The 14,846-nt window shown below is 47.8% G+C and overlaps 1 protein-coding gene across 1 annotated transcript in view; it reads right to left on the reverse strand.

Moving 5' to 3' along the window:
• Positions 1-14,846, reverse strand: part of CFAP47 (cilia and flagella associated protein 47) — a 2,734,468-nt gene that overhangs the window by 1,072,642 nt on the left and 1,646,980 nt on the right. The window contains exon 54 of the mRNA XM_086934611.1: positions 5,409-5,520. Coding sequence (XP_086790737.1) covers positions 5,409-5,520 — 112 coding nt within the window. The remainder of the gene's footprint in view (positions 1-5,408; positions 5,521-14,846) is intronic.

The following is a 14,846-nucleotide window of genomic DNA, read 5'->3' on the forward strand; positions in this document are numbered from 1 at the left end:
CAACATGTCGGCGGCGATGGAAGATCATAGGGGCGAGCTCAACGCTCACTCTGGAAGAAGTGGGACACACAATCGGGGACATGGCAACTGGAAAGACCTCTGGGCCGGATGGCCTGCCTGCTGAATATTACAAGGCGAACAAGGACAGGCTGGCGCCCCTGCTCCTTCAGCTGTTTAACAAGGCCATAGACGAGGGTTCGCTTCCCCCGTCCATGCGGGAAGCATTTCTAGTCTCCTTAACTAAGCCGAATAGAGACCCCGCCGCATTAGGCTCGTATAGGCCGCTGGCAATGCTAAACGTGGACTATAAAGTATTCGCGAAAATATTTGCAGAGTAGCTTCCGGTGGTGGTCCCCCACCTAGTGCACCCTAATCAGAACGGGTTTGTGCCGGCAAGGTCTACCTCCCTGAACCTCAGCAGGTTCTTTAGGGTGGCGGAGGGCACAGCAAGGGACTGGCCCAGGGCAGGGTGCCTGATAATCGACTTGGAGAAAGACTTAGACTGCCTGGAGTGGAGGTACCTGGCAGTGGTACTCTCGTGCTACGAACTGGGCGAAGGCTTCCTACAGGCGGTTCAGCTCCTCTACACGAACCTTCAAGTTCGAGTGCGGCTGGGTCCATATATTTCTGAGTCAGTGGCGATTGGCCGAGGCACTGGTCAGGGTTGCCCCCTGTCCCCGCTGTTATTCGCGGTAAAGGTGGAACCATTGGCGGAAATGCTGCGGCAGACACTGGGAGCAGGGATCCCACTGGGAGATGCGACATACCAGGTCTTGTTCTATGCAGACGACCTGCTGGTGTTCGTTAGAGATGTGGCGCACATACCGGGGAGGCTGCCCAGGTGCTGGAGCAGTTCGCAGTTGTCTCAGGGCTCAAGGTAAACGCAGGTAAGTTTTGTCTATACGCCTTCAACACGGCAACGGAGTATCCGGGGTACAGCCTTGGTGACACGCGGGTACAATGGAAAGCTGACACATTCCGGTACCTTAGGATACAGGTCTATAGGCAGGCGGCTGATCTGTTCAACAGTAATCTGGGTAGGTCGGTGGCAGCACTCCGGTCGCAGATACGTTTTTGGACCACTCTTCCACTAACCACGACGGGCAGGGTGGCCTTGGCCAAAATGGTTATGCTCCCTAGACTCCTGTGCTATTTTGTCAATCTACCTCTCTATGTGCAGCCTTCCTTCTTTACAGCACTCAACATGATGCTGCAGGACTTCCTGTGGGGAACGTCCAGACACCGGTTGGCGCTCGTGAAATTGTTCCTGCCGAGAGATAGTGGCGGGCTAGCTGCTCCCTGTTTCGAGCATTATTATCTGGCGGCGCAGCTCCAGTGGATTGCTAGATGGCTGGCGGATAGGGGTGGAGAAGACACCGCCACGGTGGAGCCGCAGTATTCACGAGAGCGGATCACTCAGCTGTTCCATCCGTTGGCGGCGTCAGCAAGACCTGCTCAGCTGCTGCCTACAAGTGCTTTCGCAGAGCCCTTTACATCACCCGGAGGGTACTTACATAAGCACCTGCGGTGCCACTGGAGGCTTTCCTGGGGGGTACCGGAATCCTCACGCGTACCATGCTGGACCACTGGAAAGAGGCAGACATACAGACTCTGGGAGACCTCTTCCGTGATGGTGCGCTGGTACCATATGGGACGCTGGTGGGGGAGGACGGTCTCCCTTCTGGGGGGTTCCTACTGCACTGGTCTTTAGTGGCAAAACTGACGGCCAAGTGGGGAGACATGACCTCGGAGCCTGCAACACATTTAACCATACAATACCTGCAAGTCATGGGAAGGGGCAGGCACCTGGTGCATTGGTTTGCGGGGTCATTGAGGATACATACGGGGGTCAATCTGACATCTCTTAGGGCCAAATGGGAGCAGGACTTGGGCTGGGCATTGTCTGACAGGGACTGGGGCAGAGTCCTCCAAAGTCCAGTGCGCATTCCCAGAAACCTAGGCTTCCGCCAAATACAACTCTACGTAGTGCACAGGGCCTACCTTACACCTGCGCTTATAAATAAGTACTTCCACCGAGTGGATGCGTCCTGCCCCAGTTGCGGGATACTAGATGCGGGGCTCCTCCACCTCTTATGGAGCTGCCCCACGCTGGACTCCTACTGGGGCGCAATAGGCGAGTTGCTCTGTAAATGCATTGGACGGTGCATACCCCTGTAGTGGCCGGAGTACAGACTACATCAATTTAAGAGATCGCCCAAAGATAAGGCATCCTCTCGCTTCTTGGACCTGGGGTTAGGGGTGGCCACACGCCTCATTGCGAGGCGCTTGAAGGCGAATGATCCGCCAAGCGTGCAGGCGTGGACCTCTTCCCTTCAGGTGTGGGCCCGGGCTGAGTGGATGGCTATACGCAGGGAAGAAACGGTGGGCCTCCGGAGGGAACCCATGGTGGAGCGATGGGAGTGCATGCTTGGTGCCTTGCAGCGGGATGGGAGGGCGGGGCGGGGGAGCGGTGGTGGATTGAGTGGTGTTGCCGGGAAAACGGGTGTGCTGCGGGTTGGGTTCCAGTTTGTTCATCTGCTTGTTTAGTGGGGCGCGTGAGTGTTTCATAAAATTGTGATCCCGGGGAAAAGAGCGGGGAGGGGGAGGGGGGCTGTCCTTTGGGGGAGGGGTGGGGACCAGTAGACATTGAGGGTTTTTCCTGCAGCTGCAATTGTTTTCCTTTATTTTCCTTTCATTGTTTGGTTTCCACTGTTACACAAAAGTGAAACGAGGTTACATGCGCCGAACTATTTTCTTTCTTATAGGTTAGTGTGCTTATATTATTTTTCCGTACTATTTACTCACCTGGTGATGGTTATCTATATCACTGATTACACTCTGAACAACACTTTTGAGTGGTATTCACGATTCAATAGGCACTGAAACATAAAAGCACCTCTGTCTTCCCCTGTTTCTTCTCCGATTGTTTTCTCACACTTCCCTCTTTCTTCACCATATATTTCACTTCCAGTTTCTTGGTTTCCAGTACTTTGTCTACTTTAACAATAAAAATAATATTCTTTGTTGTTGAGTTTTAGGCCCGTACATGCTGCTTTTTTACATTGTTATTTATTCACTTGTGTAATGTCATGTATATATTTCTTGTCTTGTCTCACAGCCTTGAAAAAGTCATAGTACTGATTGAGAGTACTGACGAAACACGTGTTGGCTGTTTCTTATCAACTCTAATTTTATGGATCTTCAAATAAAGAAAATGAAAATATGAACTTTTTTTGCTCCTTGTTTTTGTCCAAAAATTGAAATCATAGGATATATACAGCTTAAGTGTTGTGGATACTACGAGACTTATTAGTCTTTTTTGTACATGTGCTCCAGGATTGTGCTCTCTTTGACCTCTTCTCTTTGATTGTACATTTGTCAATCTTTTGATTGTCATTGGTCCCTCTTGGTAGTGGGGGATAGGGGTCTACCTAGCACTCCGTCTTTAAAAACTAAAGATTTTTCACTCATCCAGCATTGTTGTTCATCCTACTATTATTTGTGTATGTGCGGTCTCTTCCAATTTGGATACACCACTACTGTTCACCTTATGTATTGTTACACAAAAGTCCATCCTCACTCATGCTGATGCACAGAGACTTAGCGTGTGATCAACTATGGACTCACTTTGGGGCAAGGACCCTAACAGCGTGCGCCTGACCAGTGATGGGCGGACAATTTCCATCCTTGCTGTACATATAAAATGGTGCCCTTTGATTGTCAGTTATAAAGCCTGTTGTAATGCGCCTGATATTCCATATTGCTGCGCCGCAAGCGAGAAAATCCAATGCACTGTGATTGTCTTTCCTGAACTGTTTCTTTACAAACTAAGAAAATTTGCTAATAAACAGACTTGACCATCTTTCCTGAACTGTTTCTTTACAAACTAAGAAAATTTGCTAATAAACAGACTTGACCAAAAATAGGATGTCTCTTTTACCAGCAGTAACCTATTGACCTATTCACATTCTATGCACTTTGTAACTGTACTGAACTATTAACTTTTATCAAAGGACTGTATGCACACTGAAAAGCATAGATTTGAGCAAAGATTAATGTTGCAAAAAGGATTACATTGGGCAGAAATCTATTCTCATTATTAAAGAGAACACCCAACTATGGTGTTCCTTTTTGAATTCTCAGTTTGTGCTTCTCTAGACCAAGCACTATTAAACTATACTGCCTACAAGTATTGATGACATGTGACTCCTACACCTTGTAGTCCTCTGTCTTAAGTAACATTTTCTATATGATGAGTTACACACATATGATTGATTATCTCTGTATAATGTGTGTGTGATGAAGAGTGCTCTGACACCCTACACTGGTATGAGTGGCGCTATATATGCATCGGCGAGAGAGTGGTTATGGAGACTTGGGCACTGTTAAAGGGTGGTGGTAAGAGAATCCATTGATAGAGGTGGTCATTGGGGGGGCACCAACAAAAATTGTCGTACTGGGTGCCACCAGCTCTAAAGCTGGCCCTTATGCCAGGTGTCATGAATTATAAACTGCATCAACACGAGATTACAGGTAGGGATGGAAGGGCTTGAAAACAATGGCGAACTGGACTTTGGTGACCAAATGAATACACACATTACATCCCAAACAGAGTTTTACCTTCATAAAAGGACTTCCTGGTTATGGGTGTACTTTCGAGTGAGATGAGGTGGAATAATATTTAAAGTTAAAACAACAAGGAACAGAAGCCAGGCAGCACATAGTTAGGTTGTTTTCACTCTCCAGTTCATTAAGTTTGGACTTGGCCTTTTCGTTCCTCCACTTTTGTTAATTCCCTTCTCAGTTCTTTCATAGTTAGAGTTTACTGACATTAATCTCTTTGTTCTGTGGTATGTTATGTCAAGGTGTTCGGGTCTTTCTGCTATGCTTCTGAGCTCCGGCACTTCCGGGGACCCGGGCTCCAAAAAACCTCAGTTGAAATAATTTATACCCCAAATTACGTTGGATTATTCTAGGCCTCTAGACCAAGGATCTCCCACAGCCCCTAAAAATGAAGGCATGTTTATAAAGCATGAAAACGAGAAAACATGATTTAATCACTTTTAGTTCACAACAATATCTGTTAGTAAGTGTTGCCGTGTGCACAGAGAGAACTTAACCGGGAAGTAACTAAACAATGAAAATTCAGGTTTGCCATTGAGCAGTTATCCAATTTCGGTTTATAAACGGTGTCTGTGTCCGCTGAAAGGCTCCAGAAACAATGCAATCCATATCATAGCCGAGTCCCTTTCGCAGGCCTAATTTCACTAAACTGAACTGTTACTTTTCTGTATACGTGGATTTAATGTAAAGAACTCAGCACATATTAGGATTATTTTCAGTGGTGTAATTAGCCTATTTCTTTCAAGGCTCAATGCAGCACAGTGCTGGATTTTCGAATTACTCACAGGTTTCTGTGGGTCCACCTCCACTGAAAAATGCCCGGGATTGGTGTTGACAACTTCGAACTCCAGGGTCTCGTGTGTAGGATTGAAGAGGTGGATACTCTGGCGGGTCCATCTGTAGAAAACGAAAACGTCAAGAATCTGGCTACAAATCAGGAAGTCATTAAGTGAATTACATCGTGTCACTATTATATTGTCTTCCATAAATTCAGAATACAAGGTTCTTCCAGTTTCCATTGTGTAAAGAAAGACCACATATCCCTTACACTTCGAGTCACATTCTGACAGTTCTCTGGCTTTGATTAATGTATATGTCCTCTTTTCATCTCTATCTTGCGCACACTTTAACCCCGTAGTTATTTTGTGAGTGTAGAGTGAGGCCCACGTCGAAGGATGCTACTAGCTGCTGGCAGGCTCATTTCAGATAGGACAGGACGAGATGCATTTGCAGCTCACAAAAGCGGTCCCTGCCACCTGGAAAGGCCTTTCAACAGAAATTAAAGATAACCGTGGAACAAATAACGATATTTCCGTGGTAATGCAAGCGAGAGCATACAGCTGACTGACACTTGCAATAAAATGTAATCTAGTGCCGCTAAAGCAGAAAGGTTTTCTGTACACCTCTTCACCTTGAGCGCCAAAAGAAGGTTGGTGTACAGTCCAAGCTGCACGTGTTGCCTTGCTCTTTAATTACTGCGGGGCGATGCAACCATTTCTGAAGAGGACATATTTTTCTCGAACTAAAAGAGACCAGGGGGCGAACATTATGCATCCTGTGAAGCGTGAACACAGTATCCTGTTAAAAGAATACATTTATCACGGCTAATGAGGATGCGTGCTTATAAATCAACTTGCAGGGACGAACTGGAAGTAATCAGCTGGCTCGCTAAAAGTAGTTTGCTTTCCTTTTTTTTACCCTTGGGGGAGGTTGTAGGGTCGACACCCACTTGCCAGAGTCTGCAAAGAAAGGGCAACTGCAAAGAACAAGGGCCCTTATTTATGAGGCCTTGCGTCACTTTTGCGCCGCCGGGCCCTTATTTATGAGGCCTTGCGTCAGTTTTGCGCCGCCGGTGCGTCACTTTTTGTGACGCACCAGCGCCGTACAACATGCGCCTTGTTGCGCCATATTTAAAAAGTGACGCATCTAGGTAGATGCGTCACTTTTTAAACCCCTGCGCCACATTATACCTGCGTCAGGTATAATGTATGCAGAGGGGGCGTTCCCCAGCAAAAAGCCTCGTAATAGTGACGCAGTGAAATCTATGAGATTTCACTGCGTCACTTTTAGGATGCTGTTGCATCAAAATCTTGCGCCTGCCTCACAGCAGGCGTAAGACTGACGCAAGCCCTTTCATGTGGGGCTTTCCCCATGTGAAAGGACGCATTGCTGGAGTTGCGTCACTTCTGTGACACACTCCAGCAATGCGTCACTTTTGCGCTTACAGATGCGTCAGAAATACGGACATATCTGTAAGTCCTTGCGACATGATGCGTCATACTTTAAATATGACGCATCATTGGTGTCGCAAGGAGTGCGCAGTGAAAAGTGACGCATCGCTGTTTTCACGCAGCGATGCATCACTTTTCATAAATGAGGCCCACGGCATTTTAAAAAACAGAACACTCAATAGTGTCCACCTGAGAAAATGACGTTATTTCCATATCTGTAGCCGGAACTAGAGATGGGAAAGCCACAAAAAATGATACGGTGAACCAACCAAGAGCTGTGGCTTGGTCTCAGGTGCCAAAATACAAACCAAGCCATAGAAATAATTGTCTTGTAAGTACTTTTTTAAAGTATTCTATAAAAGGAGATTGAAAAGCCTATATATAGATTGGGTTCGGGGGGAAAGGGGGGAGCAGGTTCCACTAGCTCAGCAACTGATATTGCCATGCTAAGAGATGGTCTTGGAGTGCCCCATGTCCAGCTCCACCCTTACGTCTCCAGGGCAGGTCCTCTGAGGCTAGCTCACACAGAGGTGCCTGTGCGGTAACCACCAGTGCTTTGCACTCGCAGGTACAGATTCTTTGTCTGACCATCGCTTTTAATTTTACCCACTGTCAGACTTTTTCCTCAGACGTGTGAAGTTTTATGGCCCACCTATCAAGTTTGAAAGTGATATTTAATTTGTTTTCCATGAAGTGGGAGTGCAATCTGTGGATTTTACATACATACAAACTCTCCCACCCTACCACACTTCTGATAGTGACAAATTAACAACTGAGCTACCTTACCCAAATTTTAACCTATCACAATCCAATTATACATACACATTCTCTGTTGTTGACGCATAACACCTCTGCTCTATTTTACTGAGGCAGCAACATGTAATCTAGGAGTTATCCATAGTTATTTGCAGTAAGTGGTTTAATTCATCATGTAGAGCTGTGTCGTCACCCCAGAAGTTGTCTAGTTAGGGTAAGAACCAAAAACCTACATGTTACAAAGTTGTGTGTGGCATGCACTTGACTCACCACTAAATTATTTGCTCTGTTTGAACTTTTTTTTAAAAAATTAAACACTGTTAGAAAATGGGTTGTAGGTTGACTGGCATATGTGCCCTATTCAAGCAGCATCCAAAATCATAGTCAGGGTAAGCAGCAGGCAAACCCTAAATTAACCTGTACTCGCCCTCTGGTAGCTTGGTACAGAGCAGTCAGGCTTAACATAGAGGCAATGTGTAAAGTATTTGTGAAGCACTTCAAACAGTAAAACAGGGAAAACAGGACACAAATAGATTTTACACCAAGTAAGAGAACTCAAGATTTAGAATTTTTAAAGAATAAACTGTAAAATAGAGCTTAAAAGCAATAAACGATTACTTTGGATATTTGGTTGCACCAGACCGGGGCAAAGTAAAAAGTTCAGGTTGATTGCAAAGGAGCATGGGCAGGATACAGGGACGCAATGAGGACCATTGAGCTAAAGTACCTGGATCCTGGCTGAATCGACATCGAAAATGTGAGCTGAAGTGATATATCGCTGTCGAATCGCCAAGTGGGGGCAATGCACCGGTCCTGATCTGCGCTACAGCGACAATGAGTTGTCTCTGATGAGTGAAGGGCTGCAATGCAGACATTCAGCATCACTGTCGAGGATGCCATCGACGGAGATGAGGGGACCTTGTGCAGTGGTGGATCCAAAAACAATACGTTGGGCTGATACATGCAGCAGAGGCAATGCACCAGAAACGGAGCAATTCGCCAGTTCTGATCCACATAACACCGCCAATGTGCTGGTTCAAGAGTGGATGCCTGGTTTTGCTGAAGCAAGCAGCTTAGGCCTCACTTCCAAAGGTCCAGGACTGGAGTGGCACCATTTGGGAGGGCAGACTCACAGATGGCAAAATCCAGATGTAGAAGCAGGTATGCTGAAAGTGTTTTATGTCCCTGAGACATAGGATCAGGAGGCCAGGCAGTGAGCCCTTGGAGTCACACTGGGTTCAAGTAAAGCAGGCCTAGTCCTTCTCATCCAGGCAGGGGAACTGCAGGCATCAGGGCAGCACAGCAAGGCAGTAGTCCACCAAAGCATCAGTCCAGCAGAGTAGCAGTCCTTCAGAGGTCCAGCAGTCCTACTTCTCTTTATTTCCTAGTTGCTTGTGTGCTGCGTTTTTCAGCACACATACAGAGAAGAAAACACCACAAAAGGTAGTTTTGTGCAGGAAGAGACCCTTTCTTGCACAAAAACTATCCTGACCATAACTGCCCTGCCCACTATGGAGCAAGGTTACTCGTATTGGCGCAAGGCAGCACAATGTCTGCCTGGTCATGGAGACAGCAGAACTGTGACATTTCTTGGAAGACAAGGTGCAGTTCTGCTTTACCCAGGTGACACAGCAGAGCAGTTTTGCAAGCTGCATTGCACCACGTTTCCCATGAAGTATGTTGTAATATTTGGCACACTGAAGTAATACTTCGAGTTTTTTTTGTCTTTTTTTTTTTAGAGTCTTTAGAGAAATTCTTCAGAGGAGTTCTTCAGGTCAATACACTTCTGATCTCCGAGACCTCCGCAAAGAGTGTAAAAAGGCTGAGAGACAGTGGAGAAAGGACTGGCTCCACAGTAACAAAGATATTTACCACAGTTCGGTAAGACGCTACAAATCGGCCCTCAAACTAGCTAAGGCCGCATTCTATGATAATAGAATAAAAAATGCCACCAATTCTGCTAAAGAATCTTACCTGATTGTCAAGGAACTTCTTAATATTCCTACGGCCTCCGCTGCTTACCACTCTCCCCCGGATAGAAGTAACGACCTAGCCACCTATTTCGACTCAAAAATTTCGCGGATACTGGACTCCCTCCCTACTATCAGCCCTCATAATCACGCTGATATAGAGGCCTGCACTAACAGCCCGCGGCTGTCCTCCTTTAGAGCAGTCTCCCTCAGTGAGGTCACCTCCACGTTGGCCAAAATGAAAAGCGGTTCTCCCCTTGACCCGGCCCCGACTAGACTTTTAAAAACTGTGTCTCCCAGCATAGCCCCCATCATCAGGGATCTCATTAACATCTCTCTCTTCCAAGGCACAGTGCCTCCCAATTGGAAGAACGCGGTCGTCAAGGCCCTGCTGAAAAAGCCCCAATTGAACCCGGACGATATGGCCAACTACAGACCCATATCACTCCTTCCCTGTATCAGCAAGATGGCGGAGAAATTAGTTAATTTGCAACTTTCCCAATTCCTGGAGACCAACAAAATCCTGCGTCAATCTCAAACAGGATTCCGGCCCGGCCAGGGCTCCGACACTGCCCTCCTCTCCGTCATCGAGGAGGCAAGGTGCATCCTGGATTCAGGAGGATCAGTGGCAGTGATCCTCCTGGACCTCAGTGCCGCCTTTGATACGGTGGATCACCGTGTCCTTCTCCATCGCCTGGCCAGGGCAGGAATTGTGGGAATAGCACATGCATGGATTGACTCCTTTCTATCCGGTCGCTCATTTCAGGTGTGGGACGGCAACTCTCGCTCAGACCCCCTCCCACTCACATGCGGAGTTCCAGGGGTCTTCGCTTAGTCCCACCCTGTTTAATGTTTACATGGCCCCTCTTGAGGATGTCGTGACCCCCTACGGGATAAAAATAGTTAACTATGCAGACGGCACCCAACTTGTCGTCTCGCTTTCCCACCTGGATAATCACCCTGACAGCCTGCTGAGCTGTCTCCAGGATATTCACACCTGGATGTGCAAATCCTCCCTGAAGCTGAACGGTGCAAATCCGAAATTATGCTTCTGGGCAACAAATGGTCCTCCATCCCTCCTTCTGTTTGGCCGGACTCCTTTGGTGATATACCCACACCAAAAACAGAAATCAAAACACTAGGAGTCTGGCTGGAACCGGACCTCTCCATGAAGACCCAGGCAGCCAAGACCGCTGGAACATGTTTTGGCCTCCTGCGGTCAATTCGCAAAATTCTCCCTCTCCCCCCCCCCCCTCTCCAGGAAACTTCTGGTTCAAGGGCTCATCTTAGCCCGGCTTGACTACAGTAACGCCGTCTACCTTGGCGCACCGGAATTCACCTTGGCCAAACTCCAACGGGCACAAAACGCTGCGGCAAGGCTCATTATGAACCTCCCTCCCAGAGCCTCTGCCAAACCGGCCCTCAAGGCTCTGCACTGGCTTCCTGTTCGCCAGCGAGTAGAGTTTAAAGCCCTGTGCACCAGCCATAAACTCATCAATGGTGTCGACCCAGCCGCCCTGAAAGACTTGGTCGCCCCCTACAAAGCCCCCAGAACACTTCGCTCTGACGGCGAACATCTGGCCATAGTTCCAAAATTTAAGAAGGCTCGTACCGGAGGCCGTCGCTTCTCGGTCAAAGCCTCGGCAGGATGGAACGCACTTCCTCGCAATCTGCGTCTGGAACCCTGTCACGCCCTCTTCCGGAAAAAACTAAAAACCTTCTTGTTCCCCAAATAGTTCACCCGGTCCTCCTTCTCCTGGATCTCACAACTCTACAGCGCGGTGATGCCTACGGGTCACCAGGCGCTCTATAAATCATAAAATAAATAAATAAATAAATAAATAGCATTAATAAGCTAAATGCGTTCTTGCTTTTACACTTTGTCACACGGATGAACACACCCACACACTGATTTAGGCGGATATTTCTGTTTTCTACATAGGACAAAGTGTTTCAGAACAAAGGTTTCAGACCATGAACAGGGATGGTATCTTGGTGGATGACAGCTGCCAAGGTCATAACCCAAGTAATGTTGGAGAGTTCTGAAGTAGGATCAGATACAGAGACAGCATCCAAGGGAGAGGAAAATGGACAACCGAATCTGGAAGCAATTTTTTGTCGGTGGAGTTCAATCTGATGAGTCCTTTTCCAGAGATTCTTAGGAACATGGTCATGGCAGTCATTTTGTTGCTTCACAAGCACAATCTGTGCTGTAAAGAGACAGTATCAGTGGAGAGCAACCCAGAGAGCATGTGCATGCAGCGGAAAGCACAGGTGGAGTGTTCTCTTGGAAGCCCCCATTTAGTGCAACCCCAAAGTCCCCTGTTTACTGCAGATGTCGGATATAAAGTCAACACAACTTATGTTTTGCTTATTTACCATGTCCACCTTTTTTCGAGATGTTAACTTCCTTAAGGAAATTGAGCACCAAACACATTTTTTAGTTGAACAGTTTCTGGGGGAACACGGAGGCCTCTTTGGCCTCATTATAGGGAACAGTGATGGGCTCAGACCTCAAATATGTAGCTGAAGAAATTTCTACCCTTTAAACTAATAATAGGGAAAGTGCACAACCCAAGCATACAGTCCTACTGTCTACCCACCACAGTTTGGATAACACTCAGCTTTACAACGGGCATGAGGAGGGACAATTTTTAGGTCTTGGCTTCGAGACCTATTGCAGCCGAGTTGCTCCTCAAGGGAGACAGACCGGGGCACAAGCGCCGATTGCACCTCGTGGACGCGCACCCCCCCCGCCCGCCCGCCGTGCACATCTCTTGCTCCAACTGTACACAGCCAGTCAGCCTCTCGCCTCTCAATCGCGCGCGTGCACACACAAGCGCACAGAGACACACACACACACCCCCTCCCCCTACAACTAAGCCCCACACCGCACACACAGACACACGCACACACACATTCCCCCCCACTCACCATGCTCTTTCCGCGTGTCCCTCTCCCTCCGCAGCAGGTCAGTCTCGGCATCGGCATCAGGCTCCATGTCTTCTCCGGCGATCCTCTTCAGCTTGCGTGCACGCTCACGGCGACGTCTCGTGTGCTCCCACCTCGTGCACTACTCATGCCTGAACCTGGGGCCTGAACCTGGGGAGCGGGATCGTTTTTGTGGTGTCTTGCGCTGGTGCGCGTGCAGCAGTTCTAGCGCGGGGCAGGTCGGGATATATGGGGGCACTTTGCTTGTTTACGTTATTTGTTTAGTTCGGTTTCAGGCGAGTTTGAGAAGGAGAGCTCCGTGAGTCACCCGCAGGTATAAGAGAAAGATATTCGTGCACATTGTTTACAGTGATACGGAACAAAGATTATGTGAGTCGCCGCTGGTCATGGCTGCGTTTGAAAGCAGGCCATGCTTGCGGAGTTGCACTATCGTTGCGTGTGTGCACTCGAGGACAAGTGCTGCGGGGGTCAGCGAGACCCTGCGCTGCCTTCTGGATCAACAAACTTGTGTCTCGTTTCTGTGTGATGCTGGATCGTAGTAAGTGGTCAAGCCAACAAAGGGTATGTAGATTGCCTACCCTTCCCTGAGGTCAGAATGGTTCCACCTTTGAACGCTACAGTGGTCACTCATGAATGGGGGCACTTCATAGTTGCGTCCAGTTGTGAGGTGTTACTCAGAGAAGCTTGCACTCTTGCAACACCTGCCATATCAGCGCGGTGTCTATTAATGATAATTTGTATTGTTGAAAAAAAAGCCAAACCATTTTCTTTTTCTTGAGCTTTTCCTTTTCTCTCACTTATCTCTTCCAACATCTCGTTTATCTTTTTTGCCTTCTGTTTTTCTTTTCCCCCTCTGTGCCTTTGTTTCTTTCGTTCATCTTCTTTCACTTCTATTTATTTCACTTTGACTTATGTCTCATTCCTCCCTCTCCTGCAGTTAAACTTTTTCACAGTCTACGGGCTTCATTTCTTGGTTAAATTTACATTTTATTTTCGGTACTTCTCTTATTTATTCGAATGTATATAGAGCGGACATTCCCCAAAGGTGCTACAGCGCTTTGCAATATAAATATGTCCTTTCGTTACATGGATGTTACAGATGGTTTCAAATTATTATTATTATTATTATTATTAGGGGCATTTGTAAAGCGCCTGGTGTACGCCTGCAGGCGTGTCCCCGCGCTAAATGAATGGGGGCACTTCATAGTTGCGTCCAGTTGTGAGCTGTTACTCAGAGAAGCTTGCACTCTTGCAACACCTGCCATATCAGCGCGGTGTCTATTAATGATAATTTGTATTGTTGAAAAAAAAGCCAAACCATTTTCTTTTTCTTGAGCTTTTCCTTTTCTCTCACTTATCTCTTCCAACATCTCGTTTATCTTTTTCGCCAGATTAATTAAGACAATTAACAAACACTACCAAAGTAGGTACGAGGTTAAGAAGTTACAAAAAGTAAATCATTACAGAAATCACATGAAAGAACACAAACAAGAGTATGAACAAGAGGCATATGGCAGTAAAAGGTTGAGGTAGTGTGGGTGTCTGTGCAAGGAGCTGATTGCAGTGTCTTCAATAACGTGTGTGTGGGGGGGGGGGTTTGGAGGAGAAGGACTTTGAGGTCAGTTTTGAAAGTCGCTACCGAGGCTGTGCGGAACCAAAGCCGGCCCCAGGGAGCATGACAGGGCAAAATGATCGCCTGCTTCGATTTTTTGTGTTAGAAGAATGGTAATTATTGTTGCTCGTTTTTTGTAATCAAGACACCGGAAGGGTTTCTGCCCAGGTGACGCATTGAGCGATGGGCGGGGTTAATTGTGTAAGGGTGAGTGGGGCGAATGCTTCAATTTATAGCGGCTGCAGCCGAGAGAACTTTCAGTGCAGTCAACTTTAAGTTGGAAGATGCCTGGGGGTTGTGGGACGCCAGCCGGGGACAGCTGAAGCACAGGGCTGATTGGTTCTCCTCCCACCTCCACTTCAGTCCACACCCCCTCACCCCTTCTCATGGCCTCGCTCTTCCTCCCCCTGAGGCAGGTTCTCTCAGCTCTGCCAACCACCACCCAGACCCCTCATTAAGACTCCTTCCTGGAGGCCTCACATCCCCTCGGCGCGGCGGCTGTGCGCGGCTCCCCGCATAGGCGAGGGTAAACGCCGGCGGGCAGGGGCAGGCGCATTGATGAGGCGGGCACAGAGAGTGGACCATGGCAAGGGCTGGGGGCAGGGTGTGCCAGGGCTCACTGTAAGCAACAGGGGCACAGTCCAGCGAATAAAATAAAGGGCACAGGGAGTGGACCATAGCAAGAGCTGTGGCACACGGGTC

The sequence above is a fragment of the Lissotriton vulgaris genome, chromosome 8 (genome assembly GCF_964263255.1).
Source record: "Lissotriton vulgaris chromosome 8, aLisVul1.2, whole genome shotgun sequence".
NCBI lineage: Eukaryota > Metazoa > Chordata > Amphibia > Caudata > Salamandridae > Lissotriton > Lissotriton vulgaris.